This window comes from Ranitomeya imitator, chromosome 2, assembly GCF_032444005.1.
Source record: "Ranitomeya imitator isolate aRanImi1 chromosome 2, aRanImi1.pri, whole genome shotgun sequence".
In the NCBI taxonomy this organism is placed as follows: domain Eukaryota; kingdom Metazoa; phylum Chordata; class Amphibia; order Anura; family Dendrobatidae; genus Ranitomeya; species Ranitomeya imitator.
The window spans coordinates 35,812,084-35,835,746 of NC_091283.1; the positions used below are offsets into that span (position 1 = coordinate 35,812,084).

General features: G+C 51.3%; 2 protein-coding genes across 2 annotated transcripts; one reads left to right on the top strand and one right to left on the bottom strand.

The window, feature by feature from the left end:
- Nucleotide 1: 1 nt before the first annotated feature.
- On the bottom strand, nucleotides 2-23,630 carry ABCF1 (ATP binding cassette subfamily F member 1). Its single transcript, XM_069746455.1, has 27 exons — nucleotides 23,443-23,630; nucleotides 22,176-22,222; nucleotides 10,918-11,004; nucleotides 10,684-10,831; nucleotides 10,462-10,496; nucleotides 9,846-9,959; nucleotides 8,331-8,387; nucleotides 8,187-8,240; nucleotides 7,939-8,022; nucleotides 7,684-7,743; nucleotides 5,970-6,065; nucleotides 5,709-5,831; nucleotides 5,347-5,447; nucleotides 5,177-5,262; nucleotides 4,948-5,087; nucleotides 4,720-4,868; nucleotides 4,178-4,261; nucleotides 3,949-4,073; nucleotides 3,745-3,857; nucleotides 3,432-3,603; nucleotides 3,283-3,357; nucleotides 1,223-1,293; nucleotides 1,101-1,133; nucleotides 833-1,001; nucleotides 678-742; nucleotides 521-593; nucleotides 2-340 (listed from the first exon to the last, which is right to left on the bottom strand). Exons 1-27 carry the CDS (start codon nucleotides 23,489-23,491, stop codon nucleotides 168-170), a joined length of 2,583 nt encoding a protein of 860 aa, XP_069602556.1. The 5' UTR covers nucleotides 23,492-23,630; the 3' UTR covers nucleotides 2-167.
- Nucleotides 11,288-13,673, top strand: LOC138667855 (mucin-2-like). Its single transcript, XM_069755938.1, has 3 exons — nucleotides 11,288-11,312; nucleotides 11,485-12,989; nucleotides 13,086-13,673. The coding sequence occupies exons 1-3, from the start codon at nucleotides 11,288-11,290 to the stop codon at nucleotides 13,671-13,673; spliced, it is 2,118 nt and encodes a 705-aa protein (XP_069612039.1).
- Nucleotides 23,631-23,663: the final 33 nt, after the last annotated feature.

Genomic DNA, 23,663 nt, shown 5'->3' on the forward strand with positions numbered 1-23,663 from the left:
ATTCCCAATATATAAATATTTATTATTTATTAGTCTTCTCTGCAAGAACAAGGCAGCGAAATGAGATTTAAAAATGAGAAAGATGCCCCTCCTCCATCCTTCCTCCCCAAATCTCACAATGGGCTCCGTATCTGGACAGATGGCTATGGCACGTTGGTGGCGACCCGTCACTCCTTGTCTTTGGGCTTGTGGACTATGACCTCGCCCAGGCTCTCCAGGACTTCCCTCTTGTAGTCGTCAAAGTCGCCTTCGATCTGGTTCACGGTCTGTTCCTCTACCACCCACAGCTGACAGTTCGTCTCTGTGATGAGGCGGGCATCGTGGCTGACCGTGATCACCGCTGTATAAAGAAAAGAGTGGAACACATCGTGTGTAAAAGGGGCCAAATACACAAATGAGGACGACGTCTGGATTCGGGGGTCTGTGACCAAAAACCTGTCCCATCAGTGTCAGTCCTGGATGACACCAGTATCCAAATGCCCCTTGTACAGCCCTCCCGACAAATAACATGGACGCTTACCTCCTTTATATTCATTCACGGCGTCGGCCAAAGCGTCAATGGATTCAATATCCAAGTTATTGGTGGGTTCATCCTGTAGGGGGCAGTAGTGGAGAGCCAGGATCAGTATGACTGGTTCTTCCTATTCATCCCCAATCTAGTTATCACATGTACTCACCAAAATGAGGACATCAGGTTCCCGACAACACAACTCTGCGAAGACGACTCGAGCCTTCTGCCCCCCTGCAATGGAGACCAAATACCCCGCCATTAGAATCACTCAGCCATATCTAATGGGGCCGGGAAGGGCCAGGGCCGCGAGGGGCCAGTCACCTGACAGCTTGCAGATCTGAATGGTGTGTGCGTGGCTCTCCAGACCAAACCTCCCCAAACATTTCCTGGCATCCTGATACGCGAGGTTGAAATTTCGCTGCAGATACTCGGTCGCCGTCTCCTCCATGGTTAGCTGGTCGGCATATTGCTGATTGAAGAAGCCAATTTTCTATGGGACCGGAAAAAAAAAAAACGGAGTAGAGTCAGACACGAAGGGGGTGCGTCGTAAGGAGCGGAGTCATCATCCTCTGCAGACCCCAGTACTCACCAGTCGGTGATTTTTCCTCATTTCTCCTTTTGTCTGTGAAAATGAACAAGGAACGTTTATTATCCGGTTCTACATATAATGGATTTTAACAAGAATGTTATCCTCCGCTGCCGTATACTCACCGGGGTCAGTCTCCCTGTCAACAGCAGGAGCAGCGTACTTTTTCCCACCCCATTCGGACCCACGATACACACTGACGACAAGAAAAAGCATCAAATATGAAAAACCCATTAATCAAGTCTAAAGTGGGGCAGTATTATAGTAGTTATATTCTTGTACATAGGAGCAGTATTATAGCAGTTATAGTCTTGTACATAGGGGGCAGTATTATAGTAGTTATATTCTTGTACATAGGGGCAGTATTATAGTAGTTATATTCTTGCACATAGGAGCAATATTATAGTAGTTATATTCTTGTACATAGGGGCAGTATTATAGTAGTTATATTCTTGTACATAGGAGCAGTATTATAGTAGTTATATTCTTGTACATAGCGGCAGTATTATAGTAGTTATATTCTTGTACCTAGTAGCAGTATTATAGTACTTACATTGTTGTACATAGGGGAAGTATTACAGTAGTTATATTCTTGTACATAGCAGTATTATAGTAATATTGTTGTACATAGGGGGCGGTATTATAGTAGTTATATTCTTGTGCATAGGAGGCAGTATTATAGTAGTTATATTCTTGTACATAGGGGCAGTATTTTAGTAGTTATATTCTTGTACATAGGGGCAGTATTATAGTAGTTATATTCTTGTACATAGGGGCAGTATTATAGTAGTTATATTCTTGTACATAGGATCAGTATTATAGTAGTTATATTCTTGTGCATAGGAGGCAGTATTATAGTAGTTATATTCTTGTACATAGGGGCAGTATTATAGTAGTTCTATTCTTGTACATAGGGTACGGTATTATAGTAGTTATATTCTTGTACATAGCGGGCAGTATTATAGTAGTTATATTCTTGTACATAGGTGCAGTATTATAGTAGTTATATTCTTGTGCATAGGAGGCAGTATTATAGTAGTTATATTCTTGTACATAGGGGCAGTATTTTAGTAGTTATATTCTTGTACATAGGGGCAGTATTATAGTAGTTATATTCTTGTACATAGGGGCAGTATTATAGTAGTTATATTCTTGTACATAGGATCAGTATTATAGTAGTTATATTCTTGTACATAGGGGCAGTATTATAGTAGTTCTATTCTTGTACATAGGGTACGGTATTATAGTAGTTATATTCTTGTACATAGCGGGCAGTATTATAGTAGTTATATTCTTGTACATAGGGGCAGTATTTTAGTAGTTATATTCTTGTACATAGGGGCAGTATTATAGTAGTTATATTCTTGTACATAGGGGCAGTATTATAGTAGTTATATTCTTGTACATAGGATCAGTATTATAGTAGTTATATTCTTGTGCATAGGAGGCAGTATTATAGTAGTTATATTCTTGTACATAGGGGCAGTATTATAGTAGTTCTATTCTTGTACATAGGGTACGGTATTATAGTAGTTATATTCTTGTACATAGCGGGCAGTATTATAGTAGTTATATTCTTGTACATAGGTGCAGTATTATAGTAGTTATATTCTTGTACATAGGGGCAGTATTTTAGTAGTTATATTCTTGTACATAGGGGCAGTATTTTAGTAGTTATATTCTTGTACATAGGGGCAGTATTATAGTAGTTATATTCTTGTATATAGGGGCAGTATTATAGTAGTTCTATTCTTGTACATAGGGGCAGTATTATAGTAGTTATATTCTTGTACATAGGAGCAGTATTATAGTAGTTATATTCTTGTATATAGGGGCAGTATTATAGTAGTTCTATTCTTGTACATAGGAACAGTATTTTAGTAGTTATATTCTTGTACATAGGAGCAGTATTATAGTAGTTATATTCTTGTATATAGGAGCAGTATTATAGTAATTATATTCTTGTACATAGGGTACGGTATTATAGTAGTTATATTCTTGTACATAGCGGGCAGTATTATAGTAGTTATATTCTTGTACATAGGTGCAGTATTATAGTAGTTATATGCTTGTACATAGGGGGCAGTATTATAGTAGTTATATGCTTGTACATAGGGGGCAGTATAACAGAAGGGCCCAGTGGAGTAGTAGCTATTCCCGTGGCGGGGCCTACACGCTGCCTCACCTCTGGAGTCCATGTCTATGCCAAAATCCAAGTTCTTAAACAGCAGCTTCTGCCCGGTGTAGCCAAACTCAACCCCTGCAGGAACACAAGGAACGGATCAGACCTTGCAGCCCTGGTGTGGGGCACGGCCTGGTGTCCGGTCTTCTTACCATGGAGGCCCAGAATTGGAGGGCTGAGCGGTGGGGGGTTTGGGAAGGTGAATTTCACGGTATACTCCTTTGGCCTCTTCAGTAACTCGGACGGTTCGTTGCTTTCTTCGTCTGCATTTTTCTTTCGACATTTTTGCTGCTTTCGCGTTAAAGCTTCTTTCGTCTGCTTCTCCTGGAGGGCAAACACTAGAATATGAGCAGGTTGGCCAGTGGCAGCCGTCTCATGCTGGGTCAGTGTACGCCACGCCTGTGGGGGGGCGCTGGGTATTACATGCACAGGCTATCCTCCTGCATGGAAGGGGCAGCCTCTTACCGCTTGTTTGGAGGATTTTCCCCCGGCTTTTAGGTCCTTCAGCTTCTTTTCTTGCTTTTCATACTGTTTCTGCATCTCCTTCTGTTTCTGCTGATACATCTTCTTAAAGGTCACTGAAAGGAAGGAAAAGCAAATCACATATGATCAGAGCCAGAGCAGGGTCTGGAGGGGTCACAAAATGCCCCCCGGAGCCTAGACACTCACTGTAATTGCCCCGGTAGTAATACAGCTTCTGCCCGTCCAGGTGCATGATGTCTGTACATACGTCGTCCAAAAATCCCTGGTCGTGGGACACTATGAGGAGCGTTTTCTTCCAGCTCTGGAGGTAACTGGGAGAGGAGAAACATCAAGATGGAGGCTCCAAGGACAGCAGGTGTCCGACCATAAGTTGCTGCCCCGACCATATTTAATGGAGATGCTGCAGATTACTCACTTATTCAGCCAGATGACGGCGTTGAGATCCAAGTGGTTTGTGGGTTCATCCAACATGAGGAGCGTTGGTTCCATGAAGAGAGCTCTGAAATAAAGAATGTGTCTAATTACATGAGGAGGGGAAAGAGGGGGATGCGGCTGCATGATATCAGTGTTTCAGAGAAACGCATTTACAGGGAGCGAGAAAAAACAGCATAGTGGAGACAGCGCTACTACATGAGCAAATGGGACCAAGCACTTGATCATGGTACACGACTGCTAGGTACTAGACCATCCTACTGAAGATGAGGGAAGAGGGGGGATGCAGGTGCAGGTTCTCAATGTTTAAAGGGAAACAGAAAAAGGACTAGCAGGGTGCATAGAGACCTACATGACCCAATTGGGCCACCCACTTCATCATGGAGTGTTTGGTACTGAACGTGAGGGAGGAGGGGGATGCAGCTGCAGTCTTTCACAAAGCATCAGGGAGAGGAAAGCAGCATTTAAGTCAATAAAATCTGGTTAGATATTGTGTGTAACGAGAGGCAGGGTGTTCTTAGTTACCTGGCTAGTGACACTCTCATTCTCCAGCCTCCACTGAACCTCTTGGTCTCCCGATCCTGCATCTCTGGGGTAAAACTCAAACCAGCCAAGATACGACGGGCTTTGGCTTCTGCTGAGGCGGCTCCGGACGCCCGCAGCTCTTCATATACCTAGGGGGTGACATATAACGGTCATTTTCTGCCCTGCTGAACGGTAACGCTGTCGTCCCCAGATACCCTCGGCGGTGACCTTCTCCAGCCGCTCGGCAGCGCTGTCGTCTCCCTTCTCCAGCCTGGCCTGCAGCTTCTTCTCCTGCTCCAACAACTTCAGACGTTTCGTGTCGGCCTTCAGAACGGCCTGGACAGCCGGGGTTTCATCCGCCACAACCTCTGCGGGCAGAAGGGGGTGACGGACATGAGGTATAAGCCGTGGCAGGCGCAGCGGGCACGCACATATCTGGGCACCCGGCTGTTCTTACCTTGCTCACAAAGCAGCACATCGATGTTGGGGGGAATGTTCAGGGCCCGGTTGGCGATGTGTTTTAGGAGAGTGGTCTTCCCTTTCCTGACAGAGAAGAAACAAAGCCCACCTAAGCATAGAGGAAGCAGAAAAAACAAAGACAAGTGGGCGGCACCCGCCAGCACTCACCCGTTGGGACCCACTAAACCATAGCGACGGCCCGCCACCACGTACAGGTCGGCGTTAACAAACAGCTCTTTGCCGTGGGCAGAAATGCTGAATTTTTCCAGCTAAACAGAAGGAAATAAAGACTGGTATTAGCATTAGATTAGGTTCTGCCCTCACTTCAGTACCTCTGCTTGCGGTCAGTAAATGCTTATACACATGGGATACAGAGGAGCCCCCACTGTCACGAGCCCCCCAGCTGTGCGAGCTGCACGACCCCAGGAAAGGTTCCCTACCACTGAATGTAAACAGAGTTCACTGACAGCAAGCAGAGGTCCAGCTTACAAACAGCCGGACGGGTGGTCCGATATGTGACCCCTGCGTACCTTGATATCGGAGGCGTTCTCCAGCATGGCCTGACGAGAGGAGAGCTCCGCCTGTGACACCGAGAAGTCATCTTCAGCCGCGGTGGCCTTCTTCATGGCGGCCACCTGCTTCTCATAATCCATCTATATAAAGGGGAAGACAAAAACCCATAAGACGGGAATCACGAGTCCAGATACGGATCACGACTCCTGGACCGGACGCAGCACAACAATCTGGAAGATCCAGGACCAGAGGCGTCAGTGCAGAACTGTCCGACTGACCTGCTTCTTCATCTTCTTCTTCTCCTTCTTACTCAGGTTGGCATAAGGATCCTCCGCTGCGGCAGGCTTTCCATCCGCTTCATCCTCATCACCAGACTGTCAAATCAAACGTCACATCAGATTTTACAAATGCATCAAATCAGACCATCATAACCAATGGTGGATGCAAGGAGCTCCCCCTAGTGGTGGCTGCAGACAGGATCTTATCATGTATCTCTGTATACAGGGAGCTCCCCCTAGTGGTGGCTGCAGACAGGATCTTATCATGTATCTCTGTATACAGGGAGCTCCCCCTAGTGGTGGCTGCAGACAGGATCTTATCATGTATTTCTGTATACAGGGAGCTCCCTCTAGTGGTGACTGCAGACAGGATCTTATCATGTATCTCTGTAAACAGGGAGCTCCCCCTAGTGGTGGCTGCAGACAGGATCTTATCATGTATCTCTGTATACAGGGAGCTCCCCCTAGTGGTGGCTGCAGACAGGATCTTATCATGTATCTCTGTATACAGGGAGCTCCCCCTAGTGGTGGCTGCAGACAGGATCTTATCATGTATCTCTGTATACAGGGAGCTCCCCCTAGTGGTGACTGCAGACAGGATCTTATCATGTATCTCTGTATACAGGGAGCTCCCCCTAGTGGTGGCTGCAGACAGGATCTTATCATGTATCTCTGTATACAGGGAGCTCCCCCTAGTGGTGGCTGCAGACAGGATCTTATCATGTATCTCTGTATACGGGGAGCTCCCCCTAGTGGTGACTGCAGACAGGATCTTATCATGTATTTCTGTATACAGGGAGCTCCCCCTAGTGGTGGCTGCAGACGGGATCTTATCATGTATCTCTGTATACAGGGAGCTCCCCCTAGTGGTGACTGCAGACGGGATCTTATCATGTATCTCTGTATACAGGGAGCTCCCCCTAGTGGTGGCTGCAGACAGGATCTTATCATGTATCTCTGTATACAGGGAGCTCCCTCTAGTGGTGACTGCAGACAGGATCTTATCATGTATTTCTGTATACAGGGAGCTCCCCCTAGTGGTGGCTGCAGACAGGATCTTATCATGTATATCTGTATACAGGGAGCTCCCCCTAGTGGTGGCTGCAGACAGGATATTATCATGCATATCTGTATACAGGAAGCTCCCCCTAGTGGTGGCTGCAGACAGGATCTTATCATGTATCTCTGTATACGGGGAGCTCTCCCTAGTGGTGGCTGCAGACAGGATCTTATCATGTATCTCTGTATACAGGGAGCTCCCCCTAGTGGTGGCTGCAGACAGGATCTCATCATGTATCTCTGTATACAGGGAGCTCTCCCTAGTGGTGACTGCAGACAGGATCTTATGTATCTCTGTATACAGGGAGCTCCCTCTAGTGGTGGCTGCAGACAGGATCTTATCATGTATCTCTGTATACAGGGAGCTCCCTCTAGTGGTGACTGCAGACAGGATCTTATGTATCTCTGTATACAGGGAGCTCCCTCTAGTGGTGGCTGCAGACAGGATCTTATCATGTATCTCTGTATACAGGGAGCTTCCCCTAGTGGTGACTGCAGACAATCTTATGTATCTCTGTATACAGGGAGCTCCCCCTAGTGGTGGCTGCAGACTGCCAGTGTAATAGTGTCATAGCAAGTACAATATCTGGACTCCTGACATCACGACTCCGCAGCATGTTGGTTCCCGAGCACCATGTCGTAGCCCCACACTCACTTGCTCTTCCTCCCCCGCACTTCCCATATCATCATCATCATCCAGCGCAACAAAGCGATTCTGAGATAAAGAAAAACAGGTTGAAGTACAGACTAAGGCCACAGCAGCCGGGGGCTTTACATGGGGCTCCAGTCTTATTATAGTCCAAAAACATTAGCCGGGTGCCGGAGATGGGAACAAACTGACAGCAGAGAACATAAGATTACAGTCATTTATAGGGACGGGTAAACAGGACGACCCCCAATGTGACCTCACCTGCGGTGGTTTCGGCTTCTTATCCCCCTTTTTGGGTTTCTTGTCGTCCTCGTCACTGAGGTCAGGAGCTTTGGGCGGAGGTTTCTGGTGGGAAAATAAACATCTCTATTATCAGATCTCCATTGTAGGTCGGCAGCTACTTCATTCACCAATAAGGGGAAGGGCCCGCCCCATAAGGGGAAGGGCCCGCCCATGAGGAGCCGCCAAGGTCACCGGGAGGAGCCACCAAGGTCACCGGGACGACTCACTTTGCCTTTTGTTTTTTCCTTTGGTATTTCCTCATCGCTTTCTTCGCTGGGTGGCTGAAAGAAAAAAAAAAAAAAAAAAAGCAAGGGCTATAAGACTGAGAAAGAAACCAAGACCCAACGTCTATCAGATGATGCGAGTCCCACCTTCTGCTTGACAGTTTCATTTTTCTTTCCCTTCTTATTCGGTTTCTTCTCTTCTTCCTGTCATATTAGTTTGCAACAATGGGGAAAAAAAACAAAAAAACATTTATATGTGTAAGGCCACCATTTACAGACAACTGCCACCCCAACGCTCGCTTACCCGTCACCTGGTCCTCCCGCACCCCACACCCACGCACACCCGGTCCTCCCACACCCCACACACACGCACGCACGCCCAGTCCTCCCACACCCCACACACACGCACGCCCGGTCCTCCCACACCCCACGCACACGCACGCCCGGTCCTCCCACACCCCACGCACACGCACGCCCGGTCCTCCCACACCCCACACACACGCACGCACGCCCAGTCCTCCCACACCCCACACCCACGCACGCCCGGTCCTCCCACACCCCACACACACGCACGCACGCCCAGTCCTCCCACACACACGCACGCACGCCCAGTCCTCCCACACCCCACACACACGCACGCCCGGTCCTCCCACACCCCACGCACACGCACGCCCGATCCTCCCACACCCCACACACACACCCAGTCTTCCCACATCCCTCACCCATGCACGCCCGATCCTCCCACACCCATGCACGCCCGGTCCTCCCACACCCCACACACACACACACACACACACACACACACACACACACGCACGCCCGGTCCTCCCACACCCATGCACATGCACGCCCAGTCCTCCCACATCCCTCACCCATGCACGCCCGGTCCTCCCACACCCCACACACACACACACACGCACGCCCGGTCCTCCCACACCCATGCACATGCACGCCCGGTCCTCTCACACCCCACACCCATGCACGCCCGGTCCTCCCACACACATTCATACCCGCTCCTCCCACAACCCACACACACACGCACGGTCCTCCCACACCCATGCACATGCACGCCCGGTCCTCCCACAACCCACACACATTCTTGCCCGGTCCCCCCACACACATGCACGCCTGGTCCTCCCACAACCCACACACATTCTTGCCCGGTCCCCCCACACACATGCACGCCTGGTCCTCCCACAACCCACACACATTCTTGCCCGGTCCCCCCACACACATGCACGCCCGGTCCTCCCACACACCACACACATGCACGCCCGGTGTGGTTGAGCGTTCATATATCACCGAGAGGAGGGGAATAAGCTGCTGTAAGATGTTACCATTGGAGATGAAGCAAGAGATTGGGCATGTTGAAATCCAACTGCCCAATCCTTTTCTCCCCGACATCTTAGATTGGTGGAAGAGTCAGGATACCCCCTCCCACTTTAGATGGTCGGTCAGTCCCACTATAGTGTATGGCCACTTACTTTTTTTTTTTTTTTTACACGGCTCTAAAGTCCTCTGTATGAAGGGAGCATGTGCGACCACTCCTGGTCTAGGAGAGCGGTGTTTGACATGCTCACTACAACTCCACTCACAGAGGAGACTTTGGCCCCCCAATGTCAGGGTCGCTGGGTTCCCATCCATCTTGCAGTCGCTCATTACCTTTACTTTCTTTCCTTTGTTTTTCTTCGCAGTCGTCTTCTCTTCCTCTTCATCGTCCTCCTCATCTTCACTATTATCACTACCGAGGGCAGCAAATATATTTCTCCCCGCAGGCTGCAATATAACCAACGACACCAGTGCGTAAGAATGGAGGCATTTCTCATAGCAACCAGTACACACCGTGGGGAAGGGGGGGATGGCGGTGATAGAAGTCTACAGTAAGGAAAGGAGACCAAAATATAAGGACGGAGCGTGCGATCCAGGATCGATGCTCAGAATGGTTCTCCCCATAAAATAATTCTGGGGCTTCCATTCTTATGGTTCCTCTCTTACTTCCCCTGGAAATTTGTGATTCACATTGATCATTGGATGTTACCATTGGAGGTAGAGTCTGAACTGAGCGGACCGATCACGCGGTGTAAGGAAGCGCCCCGATAACATGAAACTGGGCACCTTGGGGCCCAGTTATTAACATTTCCAGGAGGAATAACAGAGGAGATATAGATAGATATATATATAGAGAGAGATTGCTCTAGAATTGTTATTTAGGTCGGCATTTACTAAAGCAGACATGTCAGAGGAGCAGAGAAAGCCCCTTTGAATTGCACACACTCACTTGCGCTTTACCACGTCGGGGGGCCGGTGCAGGGTCTGCCAAGGGGAAAAAACAAAAGACTTTAGACAGGAATTACTTGGACAACTCTGGTCAAGTAAAAAAATGTTTCCACTGGGCGGAAGGATAAATGGTAACGCTGCCCACTAGTCATACCCAGCAGAATTATAAATGCAGCTCTGGAGTACAATAGTGGAGCAGATCAGTCACCCGGCCTTTCCGTACCTGACTCTTCCTCTTCATCGCTGGGCTGCACCGACAGTTTTTTCAGCTTCTCTGTGATCTCCCGATCTTCATCGTCATCATCATCGTCGTCGTCGTCTCCTCCCTTTTGTTTCCTCCGGTCCTTCTTCTTCTTGTCTTTCTTCTTTTGCTGTGGGGGAGATCAGTGGACACAGCGGTGGTTAGAAGAGACGGGCAGAGCGCCCCCTGGAGGACACAGAGCGCTCGCTGCCCCACCTGCTGTTGCTGCTGCTCCTTCTCTCGCTCTCTGGCAGTTTCCTCCTCCTGCGCCTGTTTATTATCTGCTGACAACTCTTCGAAAAACTGGTGGAAGAAAAGCAGAAACCGATTATTATTATTGATGAGCGAATATACTCGTTGCTCGTGTTCGGGTGGTCTCCGAGTATTTATGACTGCTCGGAGATTTAGCTTTCCTTGCAGCAGCTGAATGATTTGCAGCTATTAGCCAGCGTAAGTACATGTGGGGGTTGCCTGGTTGCTAGGGAATCCCCACATGTGATCAAGCTGGCTAAGAGATGTAAATCATTCAGCTGAGGTGAGGAAAGCTAAATCTCCGAGCACTAAAAAATACTCAGACCACCCGAGCATGCTCTGGAAAGCCCGAGCAACGAGTACACTCGTTCATCACTAATTATTATCCCCATTCCCTACACAACGGACGTGGAGAAGGTGAAGGATGCAAACAAATACAAACATTCGGAGAACCTACCGCCTCTAGGACCCCCTACTGCCTCCAGGGCCACGCATTTCATCCACACTGCAGCTAATCCCACATATCCCCAGGAGTCCCAGCAGCGTCCTCCCCGCACATCCCCAGGAGTCCCAGCAGTGTCCTCTCCGCACATCCCCAGAGTCCCAGCAGCGTCCTCTCCGCACATCCCCAGGAGTCCCAGCAGCATCCTCTCCGCACATCCCCAGGAGTCCCAGCAGCATCCTCTCCGCACATCCCCAGGAGTCCCAGCAGCATCCTCTCCGCACATCCCCAGAGTCCCAGCAGCGTCCTCTCCGCACATCCCCAGGAGTCCCAGCAGCGTCCTCTCCGCACATCCCCAGGAGTCCCAGCAGCGTCCTCTCCGCACATCCCCAGGAGTCCCAGCAACGTCCTCCCCCGCGCATCCCCAGGAGTCCCAGCAGCCTCCTCCCCGCGAATCCCCAGGAGTCCCAGCAGCCTCCTCCCCGCACATTCCCAGACGCGTCCCCTCCGCACATCCCCAGTAGTCCCAGCAGCGTCCTCTCCGCACATCCCCAGGAGTCCCAGCAGCGTCCTCCCCCGCGCATCCCCAGGAGTCCCAGCAGCCTCCTCCCCGCGCATCCCCAGGAGTCCCAGCAGCCTCCTCCCCGCGCATCCCCAGGAGTCCCAGCAGCCTCCTCCCCGCACATTCCCAGAAGCGTCCCCTCCGCACATCCCCAGGAGTCCCAGCAACGTCCTCCCCCGCGCATCCCCAGGAGTCCCAGCAGCCTCCTCCCCGCGAATCCCCAGGAGTCCCAGCAGCCTCCTCCCCGCACATTCCCAGAAGCGTCCCCTCCGCACATCCCCAGGAGTCCCAGCAGCGTCCTCTCCGCACATCCCCAGGAGTCCCAGCAGCGTCCTCCCCCGCGCATCCCCAGGAGTCCCAGCAGCCTCCTCCCCGCGCATCCCCAGGAGTCCCAGCAGCCTCCTCCCCGCACATTCCCAGAAGCGTCCCCTCCGCACATCCCCAGTAGTCCCAGCAGCGTCCTCTCCGCACATCACCAGGAGTCCCAGCAGCGTCCTCTCCGCACATCCCCAGGAGTCCCAGCAGCGTCCTCTCCGCACATCCCCAGAAGCGTCCTCTCCGCACATCCCCAGGAGTCCCAGCAGCGTCCTCTCCGCACATCCCCAGAAGCGTCCTCTCCGCACATCCCCAGGAGTCCCAGCAGCGTCCTCCCCGCACATCCCCAGGAGTCCCAGCAGCGTCCTCCCCGCACATCCCCAGGAGTCCCAGCAGCGTCCTCCCCGCACATCCCCAGGAGTCCCAGCAGCGTCCTCCCCGCACATCCCCAGGAGTCCCAGCAGCGTCCTCCCCGCACATCCCCAGGAGTCCCAGCAGCGTCCTCCCCGCACATCCCCAGGAGTCCCAGCAGCGTCCTCTCCGCACATCCCCAGAAGCGTCCTCTCCGCACATCCCCAGGAGTCCCAGCAGCGTCCTCTCCGCACATCCCCAGAAGCGTCCTCTCCGCACATCCCCAGCAGCGTCCTCTCCGCACATCCCCAGAAGCGTCCTCTCCGCACATCCCCAGAAGCGTCCTCTCCGCACATCCCCAGAAGCGTCCTCTCCGCACATCCCCAGAAGCGTCCTCTCCGCACATCCCCAGAAGCGTCCTCTCCGCACATCCCCAGAAGCGTCCTCTCCGCACATCCCCAGAAGCGTCCTCTCCGCACATCCCCAGAAGCGTCCTCTCCGCACATCCCCAGAGTCCCAGCAGCGTCCTCTCCGCACATCCCCAGGAGTCCCAGCAGCGTCCTCTCCGCACATCCCCAGGAGTCCCAGCAGCCTCCTCCCCGCACATCCCCAGGAGTCCCAGCAGCCTCCTCCCCGCACATCCCCAGGAGTCCCAGCAGCCTCCTCCCCGCACATCCCCAGGAGTCCCAGCAGCCTCCTCCCCGCACATCCCCAGGAGTCCCAGCAGCCTCCTCCCCGCACATCCCCAGGAGTCCCAGCAGCGTCCTCTCCGCACATCCCCAGGAGTCCCAGCAGCGTCCCCTCCGCACATCCCCAGGAGTTCCAGCAGCATCCTCTCCGCACATCCCCAGGAGTTCCAGCAGCCTCCCCCTTCTAATCTCAGAAGTTGCCTCAACATCCCCAGCAGTGACAGAAACTCACCCAACTACTATTGCCACTCACAGCATTATCCTCCCAAAGCTCCCCAATATTCAAAGCAGCCCCCTCCGAATCACAGCAATATCATCTCTGCACTTCCCCAGTAATCACAGCAGCCCCCACTACTACTGACAGCAGTGGTCTTCCCATCCTTTACTAATCGGTACTGCAGCTTCCCCTACTAATCACAGCATACTCTTCCCCAGACGTCACTGCAGCCTCCCATTACCTCTCCCTTCTAATTACAGCAGTTTCCCGCCTTGCACCCCCAGTAGTCATTGCAGCTTGACCCCACTACTCACTGCAGAATCCTCCTATGCCAAGGTCTGTGTGGCTCTATAAAGTGTGGCTCTTAGTGTACAGCAGAAATATGCCAGAAGTGACCATAAGTTCAGAGCCACAACTGTTTGCTGACCGACTCCATCACCTTAAGGGAACCTGTCACCCCCAAAATCGATGGTGAGGTAAGCCCACCAACATCAGGGGCTTATCTACAGCATTCTATAATGCCGTAGATAAGCCCCCGATGTTACCTAAAAGAGGAGAAAAAGACGTTAGATTATACTCACCCAGGGGCGGTCCGGGTCCGATGTGTGTCTCAGGTCCGGTCCGGGGCCTCCCATCTTCATTCCATGACGTCCTCTTCTTGTCTTCACGCTGCAGCTCCGGCGTAGGCATACTTTGCCTGTTGTGGGCAGAGCAAAGTACTGCAGTGCGCAGACGCCGGGCCTCTTTGACCTGTCCCGGCGCCTGCGCACTGCAGTACTTTGCTCTGCCCTCAACAAGGCAGACAAAGTACGCCTGCGCCGCAGCGTGAAGACCAGAAGAGGACGTCATGGAATGAAGATGGGAGGCCCCGGACCGGACCTGAGACACACATCGGACCCGGACCGCAGCGGGACCGCCCCTGGGTGAGTATAATCTAACCTCTTTTTCTCCTCTTTCAGGTAACATCGGCAGCTTATCTACAGCATTACAGAATGCTGTAGATAAGCCCCTGATGACGGTGAACTTACCTCACCATCGATTTTGGGGGTGACAGGTTCCCTTTAGTTTCCCACTATGCCTACTTATGTCCTAACAGATATTACTCCACTAATCCTTAGTCTCCTTCACTACAACCAAACATTTATCACCTTCCCACCTGACCGGCTCCGCACACTTACATCTCTCCTACAGAACCACAAAATAAGCCCGGCACTGTCCTTCTCCTCACAGGTGGTGACATATCTCCCAATCCTGGACCTCCACGGCTGATACCCCCCACAATCCTCCGCCGGTCCCTATGCAAAAAGCTCCACGTCATTAATGGCCTCTTTACCTCTCACAATCTATCCTTCCTGGGCCTCACCGAAACACTGCTGACACCCCCATCCCCCCCGACACGGCCTCCCCTGCTGTGCTACGGTGGTCTTCACCTCACCCACGCTCCTTACCCTGGTAACGGACATGGTGGAAGAGCTGGTCTTTCTAACACCTGCACCTTCAGCCCAATCCCACCTCTACCCTCCATCATCCTCTCTCTTTTTGAAGTCCACTCTGTCTCCAACCTCCAAGTGGCCGTCATATCCCGACCTCCAAGCCCGGAACTGCCTTTATTGACTAATTCTGCCTTTATTGACTAATTCTACACGTGACTTCTCCACTTTCTCTCCGCTGGCATTCCCACTATCATCATGGGTGACTTCAACATCCCCACTGACACCTGCCAGCCAGCAACCTCAAAACTCCTATCTCTTAGTTCATCTTTTGGACTTACTCAGTGGTGCTACTCAGCCACCCACACAGACATACGATCTTATCTTCACCCATCGCTGCCCCAATCTAACCTCACAACCTGCCCTCTACCCATCTCTGACCACCATCTACTTACATTCTCTTCCCTGTCCTCCTCATCTACTGCCCAAGTCTAACATCTACCTCACCCCCACAGAACGTTCACACACAGGTGCTTCTCACAAAATTAGATTAAAAAGTTAATTTCAGTTCTTCAATACAAAAAGTGAAACCCATACATTATATAGAGTCATTACACGCAGAGTGATCCATTTCACGTGCTTATTTCTGTTAATGTTGAGGATTATGGCTTACAGCCAAATGAAAACCCAAAAGTCATTATCTCAGTCAATTAGAATAATTAAAGGTACCTTCACACATAACGATATTGTTAACGATATCGTTGATATTTGTGACGTAGCAACGATATCGTTAACGATATCGTTATGTGTGACAGCGACCAACGATCAGGCCCCTGCTCGGAGATCGTTGGTCGCTGAATAAAGTCCAGAACTTTATTTCGTCGCTGGACTCCTGCTGACATCGCTGGATCGGCGTGTGTGACACCGATCCAGCGATGTCTTCACTGGTAACCAGGGTAAACATCGGGTAACTAAGCGCAGGGCCGCGCTTAGTAACCCGATGTTTACCCTGGTTACCATGCTAAAAGTTAAAAAAAAACAAACACTAGATACTTACCTACCGCTGTCTGTCCTCCAGCGCTGCGCTCTGCACTCCTCCTGTACTGGCTGTGAGCCGGAAAGCAGAGCGGTGACGTCACCGCTCTGCTTTCCGGCTCACAGACAGTACAGGAGGAGTGCAGAGAAGCAGAGCGCAGCGCTGGAGGACAGACAGCGGTAGGTAAGTATCTAGTGTTTGTTTTTTTTTAACTTTTAGCATGGTAACCAGGGTAAACATCGGGTTACTAAGCGCGGCCCTGCGCTTAGTTACCCGATGTTTACCCTGGTTACCGGCATCGTTGGTCGCTGGAGAGCGGTCTGTGTGACAGCTCTCCAGCGACCAAACAGCGACGCTGCAGCGATCCGGATCGTTGTCGGTATCGCTGCAGCGTCGTTAAGTGTGAAGGGGCCTTAACAAAAACACCTGTAAAGGCTTCCTCAGCGTTTATAAAGGTCCCTTAAGTCTGTTTCAGTAGCTCCACAATCATGGGGAAGACTGCTGACTTGACAGATGTCCAGAAGGCGTCACTGACACACTCCACAAGGAAAGTAAATTTTGCATTTCATTTGGAAATCAAGGTCCCAGAGTCTGGAGGAAGAGTGGAGGCCACAATCCAAGCTGCTGGAGGTCTAGTGTGAAGTCTCCACAATCAGTGATGGTTTGGGAGCCATGTCATCTGCTGGTGTAGGTCCACTGTGTTTTATCAAGACCAAAGTCAGCGCAGCCGTCTACCAGGACATTTTAGAGCACTTCATGCTTCCCTCTGCTGACAAGCTTATTGGAGATGGAAATGTCATTCTCCAGCAGGACTTGGCACCTGTCCACACTGCTAAAAGAGGGATTTTTGGTTCTTACCATAAAATCTCTTTCTTGGAGCCTTCATTGGGGGACACAGGTAAGGCTACTTTCACACTAGCGTTAACTGCAATCCGTCACAATGCGTCGTTTTGCAGAAAAAACGCATCCTGCAAAAGTGTTTGCAGGATGCGTTTTTTCTCCATTGACTAACATTACGCGACGCATTGCGACGGATTGCCACACGTCGCAACCGTCGCGCCGTGTTTCGGCCGACCGTCGGCCGCAAAAAACGTTCCATGTAACATTTTTTGCAGCCGACGGACCATCTTTTCCGACTGCGCATGCGCGGCCGGAACTCCTCCCCCACCTCCCCGCACCTCACAATGGGGCAGCGGATGCGCTGAAAAGCAGCATCCGCTGCACCCGTTGTGCGGCGGAGGCAACGCTAGCGTCGGTAACCTCGGCCCGATGCACTGCGACGGGCCGAGCCCGACGCTAGTGTGAAAGAAGCCTTACCATGAGTGTATGCTGCTGTCACTAGGAGGTTTGACAATATGCAAATAAAGAAAAATAACTCCTCCCCGGCAGTATACACCCTCCGACAGGCACCTCAGATGGTGCAAAAGCAGTAGTAGGAACAAGTATAAAAAACGTAACCTATGTACCAACCCACAACAACGGCACAACATAAATGGAGGGTGCTGTGTCCACCAATGAAGGCTCCAAGAAAGATTTTACGGTAAGAACCAAAAATCCCTCTTTCTTTCTCGCTTCATTGGGGTACACAGGTAACCATGGGACAACCAAAAGTAGTCCCCAGGGCAGGATAATAAGAATAGAGAACTAGGTCGGCCGGTGCGAAATCGCAGCCTGCAGTATCTTCCTACCCAGGCCTGCATCCGCAGAAGCCTAAGTGTGCACCTTGTAGAATTTCACAAAGGTGTGGATGGACGACCAAGTTGCGGCCTTGCAAACCTGCGAGGCCATAGCTTGGTGACGAACCGCCCAAGAAGATCCCACAGCCATGGTAGAGTGAGCTCTCACCCCCGGGGGAGGCTGTTTGTCTTGAACACGGTATGTCTCCAGGACCACCGAACGGATCCACCGAGCAATTGTGGACTTAGAGGCGGGGAGCCCCTTCTGACGACCTTCCGAGATGACAAACAGAGGGTCGGACTGATGAAAAGGAGCAGTTCTGGCAAGGTAGACTCGGATAACCCTGACCACATCCAAATTGTGGAGAGATTTCTCCAAAGGATGAACGAACTGGGGAAGGGCACACAGAAGGAAGGACGATGTCTTCATTGATGTGAAAAGCCGAAACCACCTTTGGCAGAAAAGAAGGGACAGGCTGAAGGACAACTTTGTCCTGATGAAGGACCAGAAAGGGAGAACGACAGGACAACGCCGCCAACTCAGAAATTCTCCTGATCGAGGTGATGGTGACCAAAAAAGCTACTTTCCAGGAAAGAAGCGAAAAAGAGATGTCCCGAAAAGGCGTACACTGGAGGGCACCGAGCACAAGGTTGAGGTCCCAAGGAGCGACTGGAGGATGGTAAGGAGGTGCAACACGAGCAACCCCCTGATAGAAGGTTCTCACCTGGGGGAGAGAAGCAATGTCTCTTTGAAAGAGAATGGACAAGGCAGAAATCTGACCCTTTAACGTGCTCTTATCTTTGTTTGTATGGCACGTTGAGAAAAACCTGCGTCCTTCAGGATCGCGGCCTCAACGGCCATACCATTAAATTCAGAGACTGAGAACTCGGGTGGAAGAGGGAACCCTGAGATAGAAGATCCGGACGGTCTGGGAGCCTCCAAGGTTCGTTCGATAACATGATCACTAGCTCCGCGTACCAGGCCCTGCGGGGCCAATCTAGAGTTACTAAGAGAACGGGAACCCCCTCTGACTTTATCTTCTTTACGACCCTTGAAAGTGAGGGAAGAGGCGGGAACAGGTAAGGCATCTGAAACTGGGCCCAGGAGATCACGATAGCGTCGCAGCCGACGGCCCTCGGATCTGGATAAGCACTGGGGAACGCCACCTCCTTATGACCTGCTTGTTGCGAGTCCCTCCCTGATGGTTTATGTAAGCCACAGCTGTGGCGTTGTCCGACTGAATGCGGACTGGTTTTTCTGAGAGGAGGGGCTACCCGCGGAGGGGGGCTAGAAAAATACCTGTGATTTCCAAGAGCTTGATCGGGAGGTGTGCCTCCTGAGCAGTCCAGCGCCCGTGGGCTGTGAGGTGGAGAAAGACCGCACCCCACCCCTGGAGACTGGCATCGGTGGTGATGACCTGCCAGTGGAGGGGAGAAATGATCTCCCGCGCAGAATGGAAGTGGATAGCGTCCGCCAAGTGAGAGACTGTCTCACCTCAAGAGGGAGGCGAACTGGGCGGTCTAAGGAGAGTGGATTCCTGTCCCAAACTGACAGAAGGGCCAGCTGGAGAGGGTGAGAGTGGAACTGAGCATAAGGGACCGCTTCCATGGAAGGGACCATCTTGCCCAGAACCCTCATGCTGAGCCGTAGAGGTAGTGGGGTAGGACGCCTACATGAAGATGAGGAACATATCAGGATCCCTTGATGGCAGAAAGGGTCCTGGGAGATGTGGTCCTGCTTCCCGCGCTATATCAACCGGCGCAGAAGACGGAGTCAACCCCTTAAAAGGGGGGAGGTCACCTCAGGTGACCACAGTCTTCCTCTTGGCTGACCATAACCCCATAGAGAATCTATAGGGTATTGTCATACCAACCAGGCAACCCCCACATGTGCTCAGCCCGGCTAGCAGCCATAAATCATGCAGCTGAGTCAACAAAAACTAAATCTCCGAGCAGTCACAAATACTCGGGAGACCACCCAAGCATGCTCGGGAAAACCTGAGCAACGAGTATACTCGCTCATCACTAGCTGTAAGCCATAATCATCAACATTAACAGAAATAAACACGTGAAATAGATCACTCTGTGTGTAATGACTCTATATAATATATGAGTTTCACTTTTTGTATTGAAGAACTGAAATAAATTAACTTGTTGATGATATTCTAATTTTGTGAGAAGTGCCTGTACCTAGACACTCACACTCTCCAACTCTAGTCTACCGCTGTCCTCCATATCCTCACTCCATGACATACAGCGCCTCTGCTTCCTACAATGCTACACTCACATCAGCTATTGACTCCTCGTCCCTCTCGTGCACAGCAGAGTGCGACAAATCAATAGACAACCCTGATACACCAACGTCATTAAAGAGCTTTAGCGAGCGTCCAGGGTTGCAGAGCGGAACTGGAAGAAAATGCATTCACAAGAAGAATTTACTACATTCAAAAAAAGCCCTCACATCTGCTAAACAGCCCTACTTCACAACCCTTGTATCCCACAACCGCAAACAGCTATTCAACACTTAACTAACTCCTCTGCCAACCATTTCCCCCTCCGACCTCCCTCATTTCGGACTAAGACTTTACTGCTTAATCTTGTTGAAGTGTACAGCAAAGACTTGCCTGATTTGGTCAACCATCACAAGCCCTATGTATACCAGACCACTGCCCTCCCCACCATCAGCGAAGGAGGGCTTACTCATCTCCTCTCCAAATCACACCTCGCCACCTGTTCACTTGACCCCATCCCATCTCCTATCAACCTCACCACCACATTCATCCCATCCCTAACCCATCTCTTCAACTTACGGTATTTACTTATGGTACCTTCCCTTCTGCTTTCAAACATGCCACAATTACCCCCATCCTGAAGAAGCCATCCCTTGACCCAACCGCTACATCCAGCTGTCGTCCCACTGCTCCCAGTCGCCTCCAAACGCCACGAAAAACACATTCACACTATCCTTTCCTCTCACTTCTCATCTAACCTACTCTTTGACAACCATCAATCCAGCTTCCGCCCCCAGTATTCCACTGAAACTGCCGTAACCAACATTCTCTGTACTCCTCCTTCTAGACCTGTCCTCTGCCTTCGACACAGTTGACCACTGCCTCCTACTACAGATCCTTTCTTCCTTTGGCATCAAATACCTCGCCCTATCCTGGATCTCCTCATACCTTTCCAACCGCACATTCAGCGTCTCCCACTCCCACACTACCTCCTCATCCCACCCTCTCTGTTGGGAGTCCCTCAAGGCTGTGTCTTGGGACCTCCACTTTTCTCTATACCTTTGGCCTGGGAAAACTCAAGCTCCCATGGCTTCCAGTACCACCTATACATTGATGACACTCAGATCTACATCTCTCGGGCTCAGACGTCACCTCTCTTCTGTCCAGAATCCTGGAGTGTCCATCAGCCATATCCTCCTTCTCCTCTCGCTTCCTAAAGCTCAATGGAGACAAAACTGAACTCATCATCTTTCTTCCATCTCATCTACCTTCCCTTTCTGATCACCCTTTCCCCTGTACCGAATATCCACTGCCTCGGAGTAACCCTCAACTCTGCCTTGTCCTTCAAACCGCACATCCAAGCTCTCGCCATCTCCAACTAAAAAATATTTCCAGAATCCGTCCTTTCCTCAACCCTCAATCTACTAAAATGCTTGTGCATGCCCTCATCATCTCCCACCTCAGCTACTGCAACATCCTCCTCTGTGGCCTCCCTGCTAACACGCTCGCACCACTCCAGTCCGTCCTTAACTCTGCTGCCCTATGAATCCACCTCTCTCCTCCTCCGATTCTCCCCTCTGCAAATCCCTTCATTGGCTCCCAATTCCAACGTATCGACTTCAAACTGCTAACACCGACCTACAAAGCCGTACAAAAACCGGTTTCTCCCATATATCTCTGAACTAATCTCCCGTTACCTTCCACCGTGTAATCTTTGGTCCTCCCAATATCGCCTTCTCTCCTCCACACTCATATGTTCCTCATCCGATTGCTTGCAAGACTTCTCCTGAGTGTTCCCCATCCTGTAGAATTCTGTGCCCCAACACGTCCGATCAATCCCGACATTCGGAACTTTCAGACAGAACTTGAAGACCCATCTCTTCAGGACAGCTACTGCCTGCAAGGACCCCACTGCCTCCTCACCAGCGCCGGAGCTGCTGCAGCCCCCCGAACCTACTGTCTCCATCCCCACCATCCTGTAGAATGTAAGCCCGCAAGGGCAGGGTCCTCTTCCCTCTGTGGCAGCAGGAGCGACCCCCCACCTCTGCTCTCAGTGGTGACATCTCCCGGGGTCTCCCCACAACCTCTCCTGCCGCCATCCCAGCCCACTGACCGCCTGTGTGCAGCTTCCACTGACAGCGCAATGGTCACAGAACGGCCGCTGACTGCTACGTCTGCAGGGAGAGAGGGGGCTCACAGCGTCCGGCCCATGATTGGAGGAGCCCAGTTATTTCAACCAAAATTCTATAAGAAAAATCAATAAAAGAACTTACCGATTTCTTTCCCTTCTTGTCTTTCTTTCCTTTCTTCACCACCTTATCTGAAAGCGAAAAAAAAAAGTCACAGCGTTATCTGCATGCATTCTGCTGACATAGCTGCCCCACCCCCAAATGTCTGCCATAAAGACCCCCGATAGCCCTGCAGAGCACAACCATTGCCACCATCGTGGGGACCCTTCCCCATAATAGTATGCAGATTGTGAACATTGCAGCACCTCCTTTATGGTGGAATCGCCCGACACACCAGCCCTGGGCGGAGGCTGCTCCCATTCCCAGCATGCACCTCAACGCGGTGTACAGCCCCTGAGGAGCGACTCCCTGCACCCCTCATTGATCAGCTGACTGGGTCATGGCTTACCAGCTACAGCGTCGCCCGTGGGTTACGGGGCCAACACACGGCCCCCCACTGACCGTCTGCTGTCAGCCCCGGTGGCAGCACGCTGTGCGCAGTGTATGGCGCAGACCCGCGGTCCTCAGCCGCGGTCCTACACGGGGCCGCTCACTGATTGCCGGAGATATCGGAGGAGCGGCGGGAGTCCGAGATCTCCCCTCTATGGACATTAATCATTTACCCCAATATTACGTCATCAGTCTCATTAACCCTTTATAAAAGCGATTCCCATGTTATAAAGTGACGATTTACAACCATTCCTCACTTTATGGGGACAGCCCTGATTCCGTCTTAACCCTTTTGAGGTGTCTCCAGCCCCTTTATTATCAGGATCCACGTTGGTCCCAGAGGTCAGACCCCCCCCCCATCAGTTATATAAAGGGGACCTGACAGCGGGTGAAGAGTAGACCATTCCTGCTCCTATTTTAGCTCTGCTGCCCCCCGGAATATTCTCCAGTAAATCAGTCACGTGGCCATCTGTACTTACTGCTATAGAGTATGCTTTACTGAGGAGGCGTGGCTTATAAATCCTCAGGGGCGTGGCTCAGATCCTCTGGGGCGTGCCTTTAGGCTAATCTGCATAAGCCACACCCCCATAAAAAGCAGTAAATAAAAAGCCCGCACATCTCAGGAACCGTATGGCGGATTTAGAAAATACAAAAACCGTTAGCGTAAGGGGAACAGCGGGGATAAAACGAGTAAAAGCTGGAAACGCTTTCTCTGGTGACTGGATCCCTTTAAGCAGCGGACACCTCCGTCTCCGTCTCCGGGTCTCGTCACTTGTACTGGACCAGAATCCTAAGTGTCAGTGATTTCCTATGGGGGCGACTACCTGCAGTCACTGCCCTCCCCAATATGGCGGGGACTCACCCGTCTCCTTCCCCTTCTCCTCGTCCTCCACATCCTGCTTCCTGGGCATCCTTGTACCGTCAGGAAGAAGCTCCTTCTACAGATGATGTCACCGCCGTCCCGTGATGTCAGTAAAAAACCCGCTTACTCACGTGGCGAAGCCCAATCTACCGGCCCGTCCACAAGCCCGGCCCCCTGAGAATCCACTAAACCAATCAGAACAAGCGTTACATTACCTATTC

Excerpts from the sequence above, each read along its gene's own strand:
- LOC138667855 (XM_069755938.1), top strand. The coding sequence starts at position 11,288 with ATGCTCTGGAAAGCCCGAGCAACGA. Across the intron at positions 11,313-11,484 it reads CTGGAAAGCCCGAGCAACGA|GAGTCCCAGCAGCGTCCTCC; the intron begins GTACACTCGTTC and ends ACATATCCCCAG. Across the intron at positions 12,990-13,085 it reads CTCCGCACATCCCCAGAAGC|AAGCGTCCTCTCCGCACATC; the intron begins GTCCTCTCCGCA and ends GCACATCCCCAG.
- ABCF1 (XM_069746455.1), bottom strand. The coding sequence starts at position 23,491 with ATGCCCAGGAAGCAGGATGTGGAGGACGAGGAGAAGGGGAAGGAGACG. Across the intron at positions 8,388-9,845 it reads ACAAAGGAAAGAAAGTAAAG|GAAGAAGAGAAGAAACCGAA; the intron begins GTAATGAGCGAC and ends CTAATATGACAG. Across the intron at positions 4,262-4,719 it reads ATGAGAGTGTCACTAGCCAG|AGCTCTCTTCATGGAACCAA; the intron begins GTAACTAAGAAC and ends TCTTTATTTCAG.